This window comes from Notechis scutatus, chromosome 2 (assembly GCF_049901735.1).
Source record: "Notechis scutatus isolate UNSWTSFEM ecotype Mainland chromosome 2, rNotScu1.2, whole genome shotgun sequence".
Classification (NCBI taxonomy): domain Eukaryota; kingdom Metazoa; phylum Chordata; class Lepidosauria; order Squamata; family Elapidae; genus Notechis; species Notechis scutatus.
Window position 1 is genome coordinate 254,804,724 of NC_142010.1, and position 18,021 is coordinate 254,822,744.

The following is an 18,021-nucleotide window of genomic DNA, read 5'->3' on the forward strand; positions in this document are numbered from 1 at the left end:
CCATTCCCACCCCACTCTAGGGGAAGATACTGAAAAATCCCCATTCTCTCCCTCCCCACTAACCTGCTTTCCTGCTCTGTTCTCCTGTGCAGGGCAACAAAAGCAGACCCAGACAATCAGCAGGGACTTGGGAGGCAGAGAATAGATGGGAGCAGGGCCAGTCAGAGGTGGTATTTGCCAGTTCTCCAAACTACTCAAAATTTCTGCTACCGGTTCTCCAGAACTGGTCAGAACCTGCTCAATACCACCTCTGTTCTCAACATCTTTTTTTGTATCATGGAGACCAAAACTGGTCTTTGTGAAATATTCCTGGTGGTTTGGATTCATTATCCATTCCACCATTCCATCATTATTAGTTTTTATTATTTATTAGTTTTACTCCATAGTCATTAGTTTTACATAAAATGATGAACACTGTACGTGTTGCATATGTGTTAGAAGGAGAAGTAGGCACAGATGGGGTGAATCATATGAATGCAAAAGGATTTTCAGCCTACAAAACCACTACGCTGAAAGCAAAACCCATGGAATTGATTTCATCTAATTGATTATTCTTTTGTGTTTGAACACACTAAAGCAATTCTCCTGAATAAGAATGCAGTCTTCCTGAACCGACTGGGGTTGGGTTAGTTTAAGTGGTGCTTAAGGAGGCATGACATTTTAATTTCTGCTATTTTTTTTTAAATGTAGCTGTTGCTTAACAACCATCAGGCTTTTTAAAGCAAAGCCTGTTGAGTCTTGTTTTGTTTTAATGACAGAGTACCAATTTCTTTTAATGCTGCATTATAGCCATCTTATTCTAACTTCACACAAAGACATGCTCAATTTATGCATAGAACTGAATCATCTAAAAAGCTAATTAGCGAATGTTAAACAATACATAGGTTTAAAAGATTTTCTTCATTTTTCTACCAATGATTGGAATTGTATTAGCATTCAAATACAAGGAAGGAAGGAAGGAAGGAAGGAAGGAAGGAAGGAAGGAAGGAAGGAAGGAAGGAAGGAAGGAAGGAAGGAAGGAAGGAAGGAAGGAAGAAGGAAGGAAAGATGGAAGGAAGGAAGGATGGATGGATGGATAGAAGGAAGGATGGAAGGATGGAAGGATGGAAGGAAGGAAGGAAGGAAGGAAGGAAGGAAGGAAGGAAGGAAGGAAGGAAGGAAGGAAGGAAGAAAGGAAGGAAGGGACATTTTACCTTTCTGGATTACAAGCTGAATTTAAATAGTTACTGAATGCAAGGTTATTATGGAAAAAATGAACAATCAAACCTTTCTCATTAACAATCATATGGTTCTATTTTTTTATATGTACGAAGCTTGTTGTCATCTGTTTCTGAGGGGAAAGAGAAGGGAAATATGTAGAAAAGAGGGGGAAAAGAAAGAAAAGGCATTGACTTCAGACTCCCTTTGTGCAATGGAATAAGATAATAACATCAAACCTGAACTTTTTTACTTTGACATAATAATATAAACTAGCCATTTTATATAACAACAAACCTGTGTAATTGGTAAAAATCCAAAATCAAAGTTTTTATATGTTATTTTTCCACCTCAAGCCCAAAGTCCAGAAGCGGTTTCCAGGAGAAACAAAAGTAATTGTATTTTTTTTTTCCTTTTGTCAAAGCAGTCAATTTGGCCATCTCTGCAAATTCCATCAACTTTTGTAGCCATTCATTCATTGTGGAAATCAAAGAGTCCTTCCATTTTTTTGTGCATAGAACATTCTTGCTACCATCAACATATATAACACTAAAGTTCCCATTTTTTTCCAAGTCTTTTCCTATTAAACCCAAAAGAAAAGTTTCTGGTTTTATCTTTATATTCACTTTGAGAATCTTGTGCATTAAGATGTGAATCCTACTCCAATATTTCTTTGCTTTATCACATGTCCACCATAAGTGATAAAAGGTCCCTTCTTTACTTTCGCACTTCCAACATTCATTTGAAATACCTTTATACATTCTTGACAGCTTGTCTGGTGTTAAATGCCAGCAATAAATCATCTTATAAAAATGTTCTTTTAAACTGTAATTTAATGTACATTTTAAACCTTTCGTCCACGTATTCTCCTATTGTTCAAGCATTGTATTATATCCAAAGTTCCTTGCTCATTGAATCATGCAATGCTTTACAGATTAAAATTCTCCTTTGACTTAGTTCTTTTCTTTAACTGATCCTTGGAAAGCCCCACAAAAGCTAAATGTTTCCTCTGTGTCCTCCAACTTGTAAACAAGGAGATAAGTGTGCATCACAGTATTTTGTGTTGCTGATAGGCCTTTTCAGGCTCACAATTCAGGTTTGATCAGTCTGAAGTCAGCTCTGAATTTTTGTCTTGGTTCTCTTTGTTTGGTTCAGATCCGTGTATCTACCATTCTTCAATGGAAGAAGAAGAAGGGGGCGGGGGAGTTGGTACAAGTAATCCTTTTTGATGTAACCTGAATATATTAAATCTTATACTGAATCTGTATACTTGCACATGATATACAACTGGAGGACTGGAGCCAGATGTCTAGAAACTTGTCACATCTTGGAGAGATAGCAAGAGGAGAAGGGACCACAAAAATTCAAGCTCTGGAAGTTACTCCCTAGGAAACTCTTCTAAGATAGTTTCCAGAAAAGGGGGGGGGGATTAACATGGTTAATTGGTTCTTTGTTTGACTAAATCCACATCTAAATAAGGGGAGGGGTTCTAACTCCCTTTATCTATTACTGTATGCCTGGAAGCATCTTAGATTCTGTTTTGACTAGTACTGGGATTACTTCCTTTCAATAAAGAATTCCTTTTGAAGTGCCTAGCTTTCAGAAGTTCATTCTTTTTTGGTTGAAGGGGAAAAGTGCAGTGCTTACAGATCTCTAGAAAGTAAACAAGTGTCCATTTCAACTTCCAATATTGCAATTGCAACTAATAAGTTTTACAGAATTTTTAGTATGCAATGATGTTTTCGGTTTATAGGTCATTCACATTCAGAACAAACTTGATGCCTCATGGAGGCTGAGGGCATATCTGTATTGTTATTTTCTTGCTCTAGAACAATTCAGCACATTGTTACAAAGGTGGGTAGGATGGAGTTATAAAGGGTGTCTTGAAATGCAAAGTTCAACCAGGTAATCTCTCAAAGGTGCTTTTTCAAAAGGAAACCGGACTATCCCAAAAGTGCTTTTTCAGGAGGTAATTGGACTTTCTTATTTTTCTTCTAAGATGTTTTGCTTCTCATCCAAGAAGCCTCTTCAGCTCTGACAGGATAGTGGGGAATGGAAGGATGTGGTGGTCTCTCATGAAAAGAAGACACAACGCAAGGTTGTCTCGGGATGAAAGCTCAGAGCAAACCCTGAAACCCTCTTTTATTAGAAGCAATCTTTGTTAACGTAGCAATTTTTGTTAGCGTCCTATCACAAACGCATTACATCACACAAAATACACTGATTATTCGCATAAGCATACAAAGCTGCAAAGTTTAAGTTTGCTACAGTTCTGGGTAAGAAATGGCAACAATTTGTCCTTGCTCGTTGCTTCGTGTTGCGGCCAACCACCAGAAGGCTCCGTTGTCCTAGCACGTACACAAAGAACAAAGAATCATAGTTCCCACAGAAGGATTTCATGTTTTCAAAGAAAAACAAGAAAGTCAAATTGCTTCCTGAAAATGCACTTTTGGGACACCCATGACCTAGATGACCAAGAATCTCTACAGAAACTGAGCTATGTTCTTTTTTTTTTTCTTTTGAGGAAGATGATTCACTTCTCATCCAAGACGTTTCATCAGTTCATCTTTGAGACAACTATGGCCTGGATGACTGAGAATCACCACAGACATTCATCTCTAGGTAACTCACAACCTGAAGCAAAGACTTCCATGGCTGAGGTCTAATAAGAGCAAGGGTCTTCAAACTTGGAAAGTTTAAGACTTGTGGACTTCAACTCCCAGAATTCCTGAGCTAACATGACTGGAGGAGGAATTCTGGGAGTTGAAGTCCACAAGTCTTAAAGCTGTCAAGTTTGAAGACCTCTGACTAAGAGAGAGAGAGTTCAGGAACTATGCTCAGACTCTTCATGCAGATGGTCCCAAGCTCAGCCCAGATCAAAGGATCAACCACAATCTGGAGACATCCAATTGGAGAACTCAAGTAATGAATTAACTGATAAATAACCTGTTCTGGTAAAGGGGTGTCCTACATTTCTAAGTGTCTTCTAACCCAGGGGTCTCCAACCTTGGCAACTTTAAGACTTATGGACTTCAACTCCCAGAATTCCTCAGCTGGCTGAGGAACTCTGTGAGTTGAAGTCCACAAATCTTAAAGTTGCCAAGGTTGGAGACCCCTGTTTAACCAAACTTTCCTCACAACCACCACTCACTCTACCAATCTTTTATTTTCTGTTTCAATTTGAAGCATTTCAAGCAACTGAAACTAACAAGCATGCACATACACACAAATAAAAACTACTCAAAATTTGCATAGTTCCATATAAGTATAAGCTTGGTACCCTAAAAAAAAAAAAAAGCAATGTGTGTTTTTTGTTGTACAGTACTGCATGTATGGATTGTTATCTACAATAATTTCAAAAGTCTCTTTATGTAGGGCATATTTCCTGCTGAGGTTGTACTCCCAAAAGAAAGTGATTTATAAAATGCAAAAAAAAAAAAAAAACAAATAATGAAACCCACTGCAGAAGTAAAACCACAACTAACTGTTACTAAATAAAATGAAGCAATTGGGCAGGTTTAAAAAAAAGTAGCTGTCTTAACGAGAACATTTTTCAGCACAGAACTAAGCCACTGCACACGGGACATCCAACAAAAACACGCTGCATAATGTATATCTAAACATTTTGTAATTGCGCATTATCTTGTACATGGAAAAATAATATGTTCCACACTTATCTGCACCAAATAACAGGAATGTGAAGCAGCTCAAAGCATCACTTGCTGGAGATAAATGAATCAATCTATTTCTGCCTGGAGTCAATTTTGCATATGTTAGTGCAATTTTTATATTACTTTACTAGAAAATACTTAATATTTTTGCATCGCCCCATTCACCAATGGATGCAGGCTGAAATATAACTGCAATTAATTCCATATATATCCAGGATCAATGGATAACACCATGTAACAAAACAAAAAAAATGGCACTAAAAAGATCACCTTTTTTAAAATTAAAAAAGAAAAAGCCAATTTCTTGTAGTTCTTTTTTCTAGAAAAGTCATGTTTCCATCGGTGCGCGTTTGACCCGAGGAGACCACGGTAGCTTACAAAAGCTTGTGCCTTTAAGTAAAATGTGTTAGTCAGAAAGGGTACTACCATACTCCTGATTTTTGGCACAAAATAAACATATCTGCTGACAATAATTTCAATATCGAATACCAAAAAATGCTGTTTTTTTAAATGTGGACATTAATTTAGTACTTCACATAGAAATTTAGCCACAAAGGGGACTGAGGCTCTGCATGCATCTATTTAAAAGCAGATATTAATTTGCTCCGCCCTCAAGTTCATAACATTGTAATGCCTGTTAGTTTAGAAAACTATTCACACAGAGCACTGTTTTTCAAACTTGGCAACATTAAGATGTGTGGAGTCTGGCAGATGAAGTCTACACGTCTTAAAGTTGCCAAGGTTATGAAGAGTTGTTCTAGAAGATCAAGAAGACTGATCCCATTCTAGGTACTGCATGTTAGGATTGATAAATGCCAGCATGCCTGGAGGTATCTCTAGTCTAGTGAGGGCTAGGGGTGACATGATAGTACTATTCAATATTGGAGGGGCTGCCACAAAGAAGGGAGTGGTCCACCTATTCTCCAAAGCACCTGAAGGCAGGACAAGAAACTATTTATGGAAACTAATCAAGGAGAGAAGCAACCTGGAACTAAGGAGAAATTTCCCAACAGTGAGAACAATTAATCAGTGAAACGGTTTGCCTTCAGAAGTTATGGATGCTTCATCACTGGACGCTTTTAAGAAGAGATTGAATACTTGTTTGTAGTGGTATAGATGGAACACTTGCCACTTGTCTGTAGTGGTATAGTGCAGAGGTGTCAAACTTGATTTCATTGAGGGCCACATCAGAATTGTGTTTGACCTCAGGGGCCAGGTAGGTGTGGCCAGCTCAATGTCACTCATGTCGGAGGCGCAGGTGGTGGCCCCAGCGCTCTGCCAGCAAAAATGGGCTCCTGGGCTCCATTTTTGACTGCCATAGCTTCCTGAAACCCTCTGCCAGCAAAAACGGTGCTCGGGAGTGTCACATGCAACCCTCCCCAGCTCTGTTTTCGCTGGCAAATGCATTGTGTCCCAGTCCTTTGTTGTTTCCAGGATAGCCCCGTGGGCTAGATCTAAGGACCCTGTAGGTCAAATCCAGCCCACGGGCCTTGAGTTTGACATCCCTGTTATAGGGCCTCCTTAAGCAGAGGGTTGGACTGCAAGATCTCCAAAGTCCATTCCAACTCTTGTTATCCTGTTATTATGGACGGGTGAGCAACCGAGATGATAAAGAAAAAAAATCTTATGAGGAATGGCTGGAGTTACTAGGTATGTTTAGCTTTGGGAAGAGAAGACTGCATGAAAATTTTCTTCAAGTGCCTGAAGAACTGTCATGCAGGGGACAGAGCAAAATTGTCCTGATTTTTTTCCATCAGACAGGAAAGGTATTAAGAGTAATGCATAACCTTACCTGATAAAACTCGGACTTCTGCTTCATTTCCAGTTCTTGAACTAGCAGGATTTTTGGCAAGGCATCTATAGATCCCACTGTCCCCTACTTGAATCCGACTGATTTGTAAAGATCCAGAAGGCAAAATGGCTACTCGAGTGTCACCAGGATTCAGAAGTAGATCTTCTTGGTTCCTCTGCCAGTGGACTGTAGGCATAGGTTCACCCACAACTTCGCACTTTAATAAAATGGTGTCACCTGAAAATGCTGTGACAGAGTCTGTCTGGGACAGAAACCTCAGTGGACCTGCAGGAAAAAAAAAAGATAATTGAAATTAAGGAAGAATATAAATCTAAAAGATACATATACACACACAAATGCACATCTTATTTATTTATTGAGTTTATAACCATTGCACCATGACAAATTTTGAAGCTACAACATGATAAACAATATTATAAAACAGTTTGGAGAGAATAAGAAATTAGCCTGGAATCATTATGTTGCCACAAACAATCCAAGTCCATCTCCTGTTGAATTCTGTTAACTTCTATCTAGCACTAATTTAGTGCTGACCAAGAGTTGACTAAATTACTGTGTACATTCATGAGCAATAAACAATTTAATTGGAATTTAATATGTGTGGTCCTGGTTCTTTATAGCTGAAACTTTCAATCAGAAATGATTTCACATATTAGTATAGCAATAAAGTAATATTCAACTTTTCAACCAATGGGATTTTGTGATAATGGCATTCCTCAAGATACAATTCAACTAAAAATAATTAAAGTCCTAGATTGAAACCAGATTGTTTATTTTGTGTGATATAATTTTTCAACACTGAAGGACTATCACACTAGAGGTGGTTGATTGATTAATAGGCAAGATGGGCAGCAAGAAAATTTAATAAATAAAATAATCATCCTAAAAGAACTGGAGCACTACTTCAGCATTATTGGCATTGACAAATTCACCATCAGTCAGTTGCAAAAGACAACTTTACTCAGAATACCTTACATCCTGCAAAGATACCTCTAACACCACAAAACATCAACATCTGCCTATTCCAAATCGATGGAAAGGAATCGATAAGCAGACAAAAATGCAGCATCCAGTCTAAACATCTGACTCACTGTGTGACAAATAATAATAATAATCAGAAAAAAATCAGACCACAACAACACAAAGAATTCAATTAACAAATAATAATGGAATGCAATATATCAATCTAGTCAAAGAATAATATTGGTAAGGACAACAGATATGGGGTAAAGATTAGAAGAAATTTCATAATGATAAACATTATTTGACAGTAGAGATTATTTGCTGGAAGAGTAGAAGAAGAAAAAAACCAGAATGACCATCTGCTAGGGGTATAGAAATACAATGAAGCATACAAGAAAATTTGAATATATGTAAGATAATTATCTGGACTCAATTATAGCAGTGATGGGTGCACCATTGAAAGATCTGAAAAACCACAGTGCAGAGAAATTCTCGTGAAGATAATCTATTTATGTGTTCACTGAGAACTGACCTCAATTAGATGGCACATAATCTATCAGTTAAGAAAAGATATCATTATTATCTTGTACAAAAAATTCATAGTACTTCTGCAAAGACTATAGGCAGTTTACACAATCAAAAAAATCTTACATGAAATTCTACCTTTCTTGTATCTCCCCACCCCAAACCACAAATGAAAAGAAATATTTGAGGGGCCACCACAAAGATGAGAGGGTCATTCTATTTTCCAAAGCACCAAAAGGAAAGAGAAGAAACAATGAATGGAAACTAACCAAGGAGAGCAACTTAGAAGTCAGGAAAAATTTCCTAACCGTGGGAACAATCAACCAATGGAAAAGCTTGCTTTCAGAAGTTGCGGCTGCTCCATCACTGGAGTTGTTCAAAAAGAGACTGGACAACCATTTGTCTGAAATGGTGTAGGGTCTCCTCCTTGAGCAGGGGTTTGGACTAGAAGACCTCCAAAGTACCTTCCAATTCTATTATTCTATGTCCTATGAATGAAAATTACTGACTGGAGTCTGTCAAAACATTTGAAAAAGGTAGCTCTATTACTATTAGTGCTCAAATGCTATCCAGAATAAAATGGTGTTGAAAACTTTGTGAAAAGCTGAAAGGCTGAAGGGACAGGCATCTAAAAGGTTCTTCTATATCAAGGGTGTCAAACTTGCATTGTCACGGCATCGTCATGTGCAGTGGTGGGATTCCAAATTGTGCGGTACCAGTTCTGTGCACTTTGCACGTGGATTGCCCTCGGTGAGGTGAGCTCAAAGATTGCCCTCAGTGAGGGGAGCTTTTTTTTAGCTCACCTGAGGCGCAGCAATCCACTCTGCCACATGAATTAGCTGACCTAAAAAATCAATGGAATAAAGGATGGGAAAGGATAGGGGTGGATGGGCAGGGCCAGCCAGAGGTGGTATTTGCTAGTTCTCCAAACTAGTCAAAATTTCCACTACCGGTATGCCAGAACTGGTCTGAACTGGCTGAATGACATATCAGGAATTTGACCTCTGGCCACGTGACATATTGGGAATTTGTCCCCTTTCACTAAACTGGGCATGGGCGTGGCCAGTGCATGATGCATCCAGCCTGTGGATGTCAGCCCTGGTCTAGTGTAACTGTCATGGCCCTGGACTTAGACAGGACAGACATTGAAAAAGAGGCTCTGGATCTTAGCAGAACCTCTGGATCTTAGAAGACATAAAGCCAAGAACCACTTGAGGCTGATTAAACTTAGACACAGCTGGAACAGTCAGATAATTTGGATGACATTTGGCCCCCACACCTGGGTGAGTAAAGAGCACAGCAACATTGTTCTATTTGGCTTCTTGCCAAGCAAGAGAGTAAATTATTATGTCTCTTGATTAATAACAGCTGGCTGCAGCCTGATTTAATAAGAAGCTGTGATCTATGTTCACTTTACTGGATACAATCTCTGATCTGTGGCTCTTGCATGATATTAGAAACATTGAATTGGCTGATAACTCTGGCTCAGTTCTTGGAAATTTGGACTGTATTTGGACTATTCTTTTGAACGTTCTTATTTGGCAGCATATCGTTCAGGCAACTATCTGAAACTCTTTGATTTTCAGGCTGTTATCTCTTGACTTTAAGTAAAGTGTGATTTACCATCCCAACTTTGTGTGAGTCAGTAATTGAAAACTGAGGCAGGACACCAGCTCTTTGTCCAGGACGCCTATGGTTCCAGAAGAAAAACTTTTTATCAATTTTCATGATCAGAAAAATTCTTGTTACTTCAGATCTCCTCTGAAGTTTCAATTTATTATTTCTGGTCCTATCCACAGGAATTATAGAGAACAAATTCATACCTCCTTTCACATGACATGGGAACATTATTGGAACACTATTATGAGGTTCTCCTCAATCTTCTCTTCTTTTGAGTTAAGCATAACCAGTTCCTTTACCCATTCTTCATAAAATTTAGCCTTGAAGTCCCCTATCATTTTTATCATTGGTCACTATATTGTTTTCATTTTCTCAGCTTCATTGGTTTAGTGTGGTAACCAGAATTGAAATTCAATTACAATTACAATTACAATTGAAGTGGAAGTATGGATACTATAGAGCAGAAGTATCAAACTCAAGGCCCGTGAGCTGGATCCAGCCCATGAGATGCTTTGATATGACCCACGGAGCTGACATGGAAACAGTGAAAGATCGGCCTGTAGTGCCTCTGCCAGCAAAAATGGATGACTTACTTTTGGCGTAGTTTGTATTTTTGGGGAAACATGATACTTACAGATAGTAAGTACTATCTGTATCTTCTGTTGATGCATCCCAAGATTGCATTAGCTGTGTTGGTAGCTGCAGTGCACTCAGTCCATATTCCAATGTTAGGTAATGTTCTAAAACTGGATTTTTCTACTTCTAGTTCAAAATTTGAATTCTTGGCAACTGATTTATATTTATGATGGTTGCAGTGTCCCAAGGTCACAGTGATGACTTTTTCAACGTTCTGACAAGCAAAGTCCATGGGGAAACCAGATTCACTTAACAACCATGTTACTGTGATGACCCAGGGTAGGATACAAAAGCAATAAAGTCATAAAAACAGGTGAAGTCCCTTTAATTCCTTCAACTTGGCTTCAAAGGTCCAATTATCATTGACTGGAGAAAAAAAATCACAAAAAAACCCGACAAACAGTTGCGAAAAGGAAGAACTTCTGTTCAAACTCAAAATACATATAAATTATGAATAGGAAAAAACAACACAAACCACAATGAAGCAATTAATGAGACAAGGCAGGATAAGGGCCTGAAGACGTCCACAGATATGGAAATACACACACTGGGAAGGATGCCAGAATTCAGATAAGAACTGACAAACTAGAAATATTTTCACACATTGCTTCCAGCACTGGCCCAAGCACAGTTTGTCCTTTTAAACAGTCCTCACAGTTGCAGCCCAGGAAGGGGATCAAGGCCCTTTCCTTCCCCATAGACCATGCCATTCACATTGCTCCATTATCTGTTCCTCCCTGTGTGCCCTAGGATGAAGAGGGGATGGGCCTGGGTCTTTCTCTGAATGCTCAGCCAGCCTGTGCCCTTCCCCAGTTTCCTCCACAACCTTGAGAGCTACACTCCCACTCCCTGTTGGCTGTTCCTCCTCTCCCTCAGAATCAGATTCTAACAGGGGCATGACAGTTGCAAACTTAAAAACAGTGATTCACTTAACAACTGTGGGAAGAAAGATCACAAAATGGAGCAAAACTCACTTAACAAAAGTCTCACTTAGCAACAGAAATTTTGAGCTCAACTCTGGTGATACGTCAAGTATCATGTCCAGGTGGTCCTCAACTTACAATCTCAACTTATGTTGTTAAGTGACACATTTGTTGAGTTTTGGCCATTTTCCAATCTTTCTTCCCACAGTTGTTAAGTGAATCCCTGCAGTTGGTCTGGTAAATTAGTCACCTGGTTGTTAAGCTTATAATCAGGCTACTTAAATATTTAAATGGCAATTCTTTTTTATCCATCATCTCTTCTCCTCCTTAGTGCTTCTGTGATTCTTTTGATGAGGAGCTGAAGGTCTTCATGCTTACTGCCAAGCAGAACTGTAGCATCAGCATATCTTAAATTGTTGATCCAAACATCGTTTACAGCATCGATGTTTTCCAGTGCTTCATTGAAAATTGACTCAGAGTAGATATAAAACAACAGTGGAGAGAGCATATAACCCTGTCTGACCGCTCTTCATATTTCTCTAGTGTCTCAGTATATTCAGCCTCAAAATCTAAAGGACCGGTTTGGACAAAACTCAGCACCACTTTTTCATGCAGCTGTTGATAAAAATAGGATCGCCAACATGATCGCCAATGTCCGATGATGGATACGGCATAAGAAGAAGACGACTAAACAAACTGTTGTAAGTCAAGAACTACTTCCCTGATTGCCACAACACCTTTGTATTTGATGAGAATACTCATCATCTTCACCTTCTTTTCCTAAAATAGCCATCTTGGCTGACAATAACTTTAGGAAATGTATAGTTTGAATCCCCTTTCTTGTTTCTACAGTTAAAAAAGTTCCCATGGTAGCAGGTTGATTTTTTATTTTATTTTACACTGCAGAGCAAAAGACTAATTAGCTAGTTCTCTTTCATTTCTTCTAGTCATCAGGGAAAATAAAAACACAAAATCTTCCCGGTTTTCACACTAAATTCTTGCCACAATGTCAGGGTGTCGAACCATCCAGTATGCTCTCGAAAAGAAGACAGATTAAAAAGTGCCTTTTAAGCTTGTTTAAATTAAAACATAGATAGATACGGTGACACAATTCCCAAAATGACCTCAGGAAGCTGTTTAAAACTACTTTGACATCTGTGGCAGAATATCACATAACAGAGCAGCAAAGAGGAATTGGAATCAGAAAGGAAGGATTTCTGTCTTTTTTTTTTGATGACAGGAGGTATCTGGTATTATCTGAATTTCAAAATTGCTTTGACATTGAATATTTCCCCCATCTACTGATGCATGGAATAACTTCCTTCATGATTGCTGGGGCTTCCTGTTATTCTAAATCTGTTCTACTTCAATTCCGTATTTCCTCAGTTACAGATCTGTCTTGTCATAGCAACAGCAACAGGCACTTAGACCAGGGGTGTCAAACTCAATTTCATTGAGGGCCACATTGGGGTTGTGTTTGACCTCAGAGGGCCGGGATGGGTGTGGCCAGGATGATGTCACTCATGTTAGGGGGGTGCCAGTGATGGCTCGAATGCTGTGCCAGTTAAAATGGACTCTTGAGCTTCATTTTTGGCTGCAATGGCCTCCTGCAACCCACTGCCAGCAAAAACAGAGCTCCGGATGAGGGGCATGCGTGGCCCCTGTGAGCTTCATTTTAAGCTGGGACAGAATTTTGTAACCTTCTGCCAGTGAAAATGAAGCCTGCAAGGGCCACATGTGGCCCTCCCGAGCTCCATTTTCACTTGCAAGAGGCACCACAGGCCTGTCCTTTGCTGTTTCCAGGGCAGCCACGAAGGCCAGATCTAAGCACCCCCATGGGCCAGATCTGGTCCCCGGGCCTTGAGTTTAACATCCCTGACTTATATACTTGTTGTGGTTAGCCGGCAGCAGGTGCAGATGGCTGAAGAGAGTGAGGACTCAGATGAGGGGCCAGGACCATTAGGGAATGGACTGCTGCCTTCAGAGATTGTGGGGGCTGGCAGCAGCGATGAGGAGGTTCCCGAGGAGCCTGTGCCAAGTGCACATATGCGAAGAGCTGCTTGTAGGAAAGAGCAGCTGCAACAGCATGGGTGAGTCGGGAGTAAATCTGCAAGGTAATGCCCCCTCTTTCAAGAAGATAAAAGCCAGCTGTGAATTGGACATTCTTTGTAGGAAACCAAAACGTTTTGAAACTCCAGCCTCGTGGACATTGCAGTATCTTAAGTTGGTACTTGAAGACTCTTGTGTTGTAAAATATTTCTTATCTGTTATTCTTGGCAGCCTTGCACAGTTTTGGCGAGGCTTGTGCTTATCAAAGTTAATTAGTATGCAGCAGCCTTTTAACCAGGGATTCATAAGAATCATTAAAAGATTTCTGTTCCCTTTGGTTCGTGTTTGTTTTATTGGAAAAGGGTTTGGGTCAGAACAATACTGCTTCACAGTGCTTTTATAGAACTAAGCTGTTTACAGAGTCAGCATATGCCCCCCCAGCTCTCTGGGTCGTCATTTTACCGACCTTGGAAGGATGGGTCAACCTTGATGGATAGACAAACAGGCAATAGATAATAGATGGATGGATGGATGGATGAAGAGCTAGAGAAAATAGATGGATGACACATGGAAGATGGATGGGTGGATGGATGGATGGATGGACGGATAGATGGATGGGTGGATAGATAGATAGGTTTGTATTTTGCAAGAGCAGGCCTTCATCTAATGATGAAAGGAGCACTGCTGTTAAAAATGGCCAGGGGATGGCATTTACTATTATTATCTGCCTTTGAGGAGCCTGAGATTGCAGGGAAAATACCAACCCCACCTATAAAGAACAGATGTTGGAGACCAGCAGGAGAAGAGGAACAGTAACTATAGGTACTCCCTGACTTACAACCATTTATTTAGCAAGTATTCGAAATTACAAGTGTACTGGAAAAAAAAGTGACTTACGGCTGGCTGGTCCTCACACTTATTGACTATCACAACCTCCCCACCCTCACACAGTCCAAATTCAGGTGCTTGGCACCTCCTCTATCTATGACAACTGCAGCATTCCGGGGTCATTTGATCACCATTTGCAACCTTCCCAACCAACTTTCAACAAGCTAAGTCAATCAAGGAAGCTGCCTTCTTATAACAACTGCATGATTTGCTTGAAACCTGAAGTGATTCATTGACCAATCATGGCTAAAAATGGTCATAAGATTTGGCATGCATGACTCACTTTCCTTGCTTAGCATAGAAAGTCTAGGCACAAGTGTGGTCATAAGTCAAGGATTACCTGTAATGAGCAGTCTAATAACGTCTTTCTATGATTGTTTATAAGGGATGCAGTGGCTCAGTGGCTAAAACGCTGAGCTTGTCGATTAGAAAGGTCAGCAGTTCGGCAGTTCAAATCCCTAGCGACGTGTAATGGAGTGAGCTCCCGTTACTTGTCCCAGCTTCTGCCAACCTAGCAGTTCGAAAGCATGTAAAAATGCAAGTAGAAAAATAGGGACCACTTTGGTGGGAAGGTAACAGCATTGCGTGCACCTTCGGCATTTAGTCATGCCGGCCACATGACCACGGACATGTCTTCGGACAGCGTTGGCTCTTCGGCTTTGTAACGGAGATGAACACCGCCCCCTTGAGCTGGAAACGACTAGCACATATGTGTGAGGGGAACCTGTACCTTTACCTTTATGGTTGTTTGTCTTTAATTCTGCAGAGACAAAACACAGGTTTTAAGTTCTCTCACCATAACTGGAACTCAAGCTAGTGTTGTAAATTCTCCTTTCCTGTGTGGAGCTGGAAATACACAATGAAGTCTTGTGACCTAACCTCTTTATCATCTCTTCCTCAAAGCTTGTTGGGTTGTCCTGAGCTTCTTTTCTGCCTTCCCTTCCTGTTAATTTGCACAATCATCGCAGAACAATGTCTTTCACAGCTCAACTTCTCATCAAATCTTTGTCCCCTGAGGGAAAATTGCCTCCTAACTGAGGCCTCAGCAAAGGCTTAGCACACCTGCTTTTAATTTCTAATCAAAAAAATGCCACGGAAGCTTGATTTGCCCTACAGCCTAGTTGGAAGCCTATCAAGATCCCTATCTTCTCCCTACAGATGGTCTAATTATTAAGTAATTAAAGTTCATTTAATAATAAAAAAGAGCTTATCATTTGGGGGACAGACCTTGGAGTCTGGAGCATGTATATGACTATTAAATATTAGGCAATTTAGTAACACTCAGTGCAATTCTCCAAGGAAAAATGCTTTGAGATGCTTTGCTTGTTTCAAATTAGAGTCTGCAAGGTTATTTAACAGCGAAATGAAAAGCCCATTTCCCATCGGTCCTCCCTTCAATGTGCGCAGCAGCTGAAGGACAGTAAATGAAAAGGAACTATTGGCCTCTGGTTACTTCTGATACTATCAAAGGGAATGAAAGCAGGTGGAGACCTCTCCACCTTGCTCCAGCACTGAGAAGGGAGGAGATGATACGGGTAGGAAGAATAGAGACTAGAGAATAACAGAGCAAGAAGGGACCTTGGAGGTCTTCTAGTCCAACTCTTCTAGTTCAACCAGGCTCAATAGCAGTAACTGCGAGAGGGATCTTGGAGTCTTAGTGGACAACTAGCTAAATAGGAGCCAGCAGTGTGCAGCAGCAGCCAAAAAAGCTAATGCAATCCTAAATTTCATTGAGGGATACAATCAAGATCAAGTAAGGTACTAATATCACTCTATAAAGCCTTAGTAAGACCACACCTAGAGAACTGAATCCAGTTTTGGTCACAACATTACAAAAAGATGTTGAGATTCTAGAAAAGGTATAGAGAAGGATGATTCAACCAGGATGATTAGGGGACTGGAGACTAAAGCATATGAAGAACGGTTACAGAAACTGAGCTTGGCTAGTCTGGTGAAGAGAAGGACCAGGGGAAACAGGATAGCAGTCTTCCAATATTTGAGGGGCTGCCACAGAGAGGAAGAGGTCAAGCTATTTTCAAAAGTGCCTGTAGGCTAGACAAGAAATAATGGATGGAAACTGAACAAGGAGAACTTTATCCTGCAATCTGCAACAATTACACTGCAAAAACATATGGACTACACAACTCGATCAAGGCAAAGCAATAGACAAAATCTACATAGACTTCTGTAAAGCCCTTGATTCAGTGGTACACGATAAACTACTCCTAAAACTAAAATCTTATGGTATCTCTGGACACCTGCATTACTGGATAGAAGCATTCCTGTCAAACAGACAACAAATGGTCAAAATTGGGAGCGTCCTATCAAATTCTGTACCTGTCAACAGTGGTGTCCCCCAAGACAGTGTTCTAGGACCAACTCTCTTCATACTCTAGATAAATGACCTCTGTGATCATATTAAGAGCAACTGTGTTCTCTTCACTGATGGTGTGAAGCTATTCAACACCACAGACAATACTGCTACCCTTCAAAAAGACCACTACTATGTATCAAATTGCAACTTCAAATCTCAACAAATATATGCTCTGTCTTACATATTGGCAAAAAAAAATAAAAATCAGAAAATAAAATACAGGCTGAATAGTCAAGATCTTGTTGATGATCCAAACTCTGTCAAGGACCTTGGAGTACTCAACTCTAATGATCTAAGTGCTAGAGCCCACTGTAACTACATAGCCAAAAAGGCATTAAGAGTTGTTAACCAAATCTTATGTAGCTTTTTCTCTGGTAATATCACACTACTAACTAGAGCATACAAAACATTTGCTAGTCCAATATTCGAATACAGCTCATCAGTCTGGAACCCACATTACGTATCTGATATTAACACAGTTGAGAAAGTCCAAAAATATTTCACAAAAAGAGTTCTCCACTCCTCTACTCGTTGCAGAATACCTTACGCCACCAGACTCAAAATTCTAGACCTAGAAAACCTAGAACTATGCCGCCTTCAGTCCGATCTAAGTATAGTATATAAAATCATACATTGCAATGTCCTACCTGTCAATGAATACTTCAGCTTCAACCATAACAACACAAGAGGAAACAATAGATACAAACTCAAGGTTAATCGCATCAAACTTGATTGCAGGTAATATGACTTCAGCAACAGCGTGGTCAATGTCTGGAATACTCTACCTCCCAAACCCCAAAAACTTTAACCTTAGACTGTCTACTATTGACCTCACCCCTTTCCTAAGAAGCCTGTAAGGGGCGTGCATAAGCACACCAACATGCCTACCGTCCCTGTCCTATTGTTTCTTTTATTTTTCTTATATGTATCCATGTATTCATAACTATGTTTTTACTTATACCTATTATCTTGTAAGCAATTGACAAACCAAATAAAATAAAATAAAAATAAATAAACCTGGAAATAAAGAGAAACTTTCTGACAGTGAGAACAACTCTTGCTCTTGGAAGTTGTGAAAATGCCATCACTTGAGACCTTCAAGAAGAGATTGGACAGAAATGGTGTAGGGTCTCCCGCTTGGATGGGGGGTTGTACTAGATGACTTATAAGGTCCTTTCCAACTCTGATTATGTGTTATCTGTTAACTCCCTGCTCAAGAAGGAGACTCTGCACCAAGGGTCTTCAAAAGTGGCAAGTTTAAGACTTGTGGACTTCAACTCCCATAATTCCTGAGCTAACATGACCAGAGGAATTCTGGGAGGAATTCTGGGAGTTGAAGTCCACAAGTCTTAAAAACATAAA

At 39.8% G+C, this 18,021-nt stretch overlaps 1 protein-coding gene across 1 annotated transcript in view; it reads right to left on the reverse strand.

Moving 5' to 3' along the window:
- Positions 1 to 18,021, reverse strand: part of DCC (DCC netrin 1 receptor) — a 729,366-nt gene that overhangs the window by 578,408 nt on the left and 132,937 nt on the right. The window contains exon 3 of the mRNA XM_087954238.1: positions 6,661 to 6,945. Within this exon, the coding sequence (XP_087810364.1) occupies positions 6,661 to 6,945 (285 nt within the window). The remainder of the gene's footprint in view (positions 1 to 6,660; positions 6,946 to 18,021) is intronic.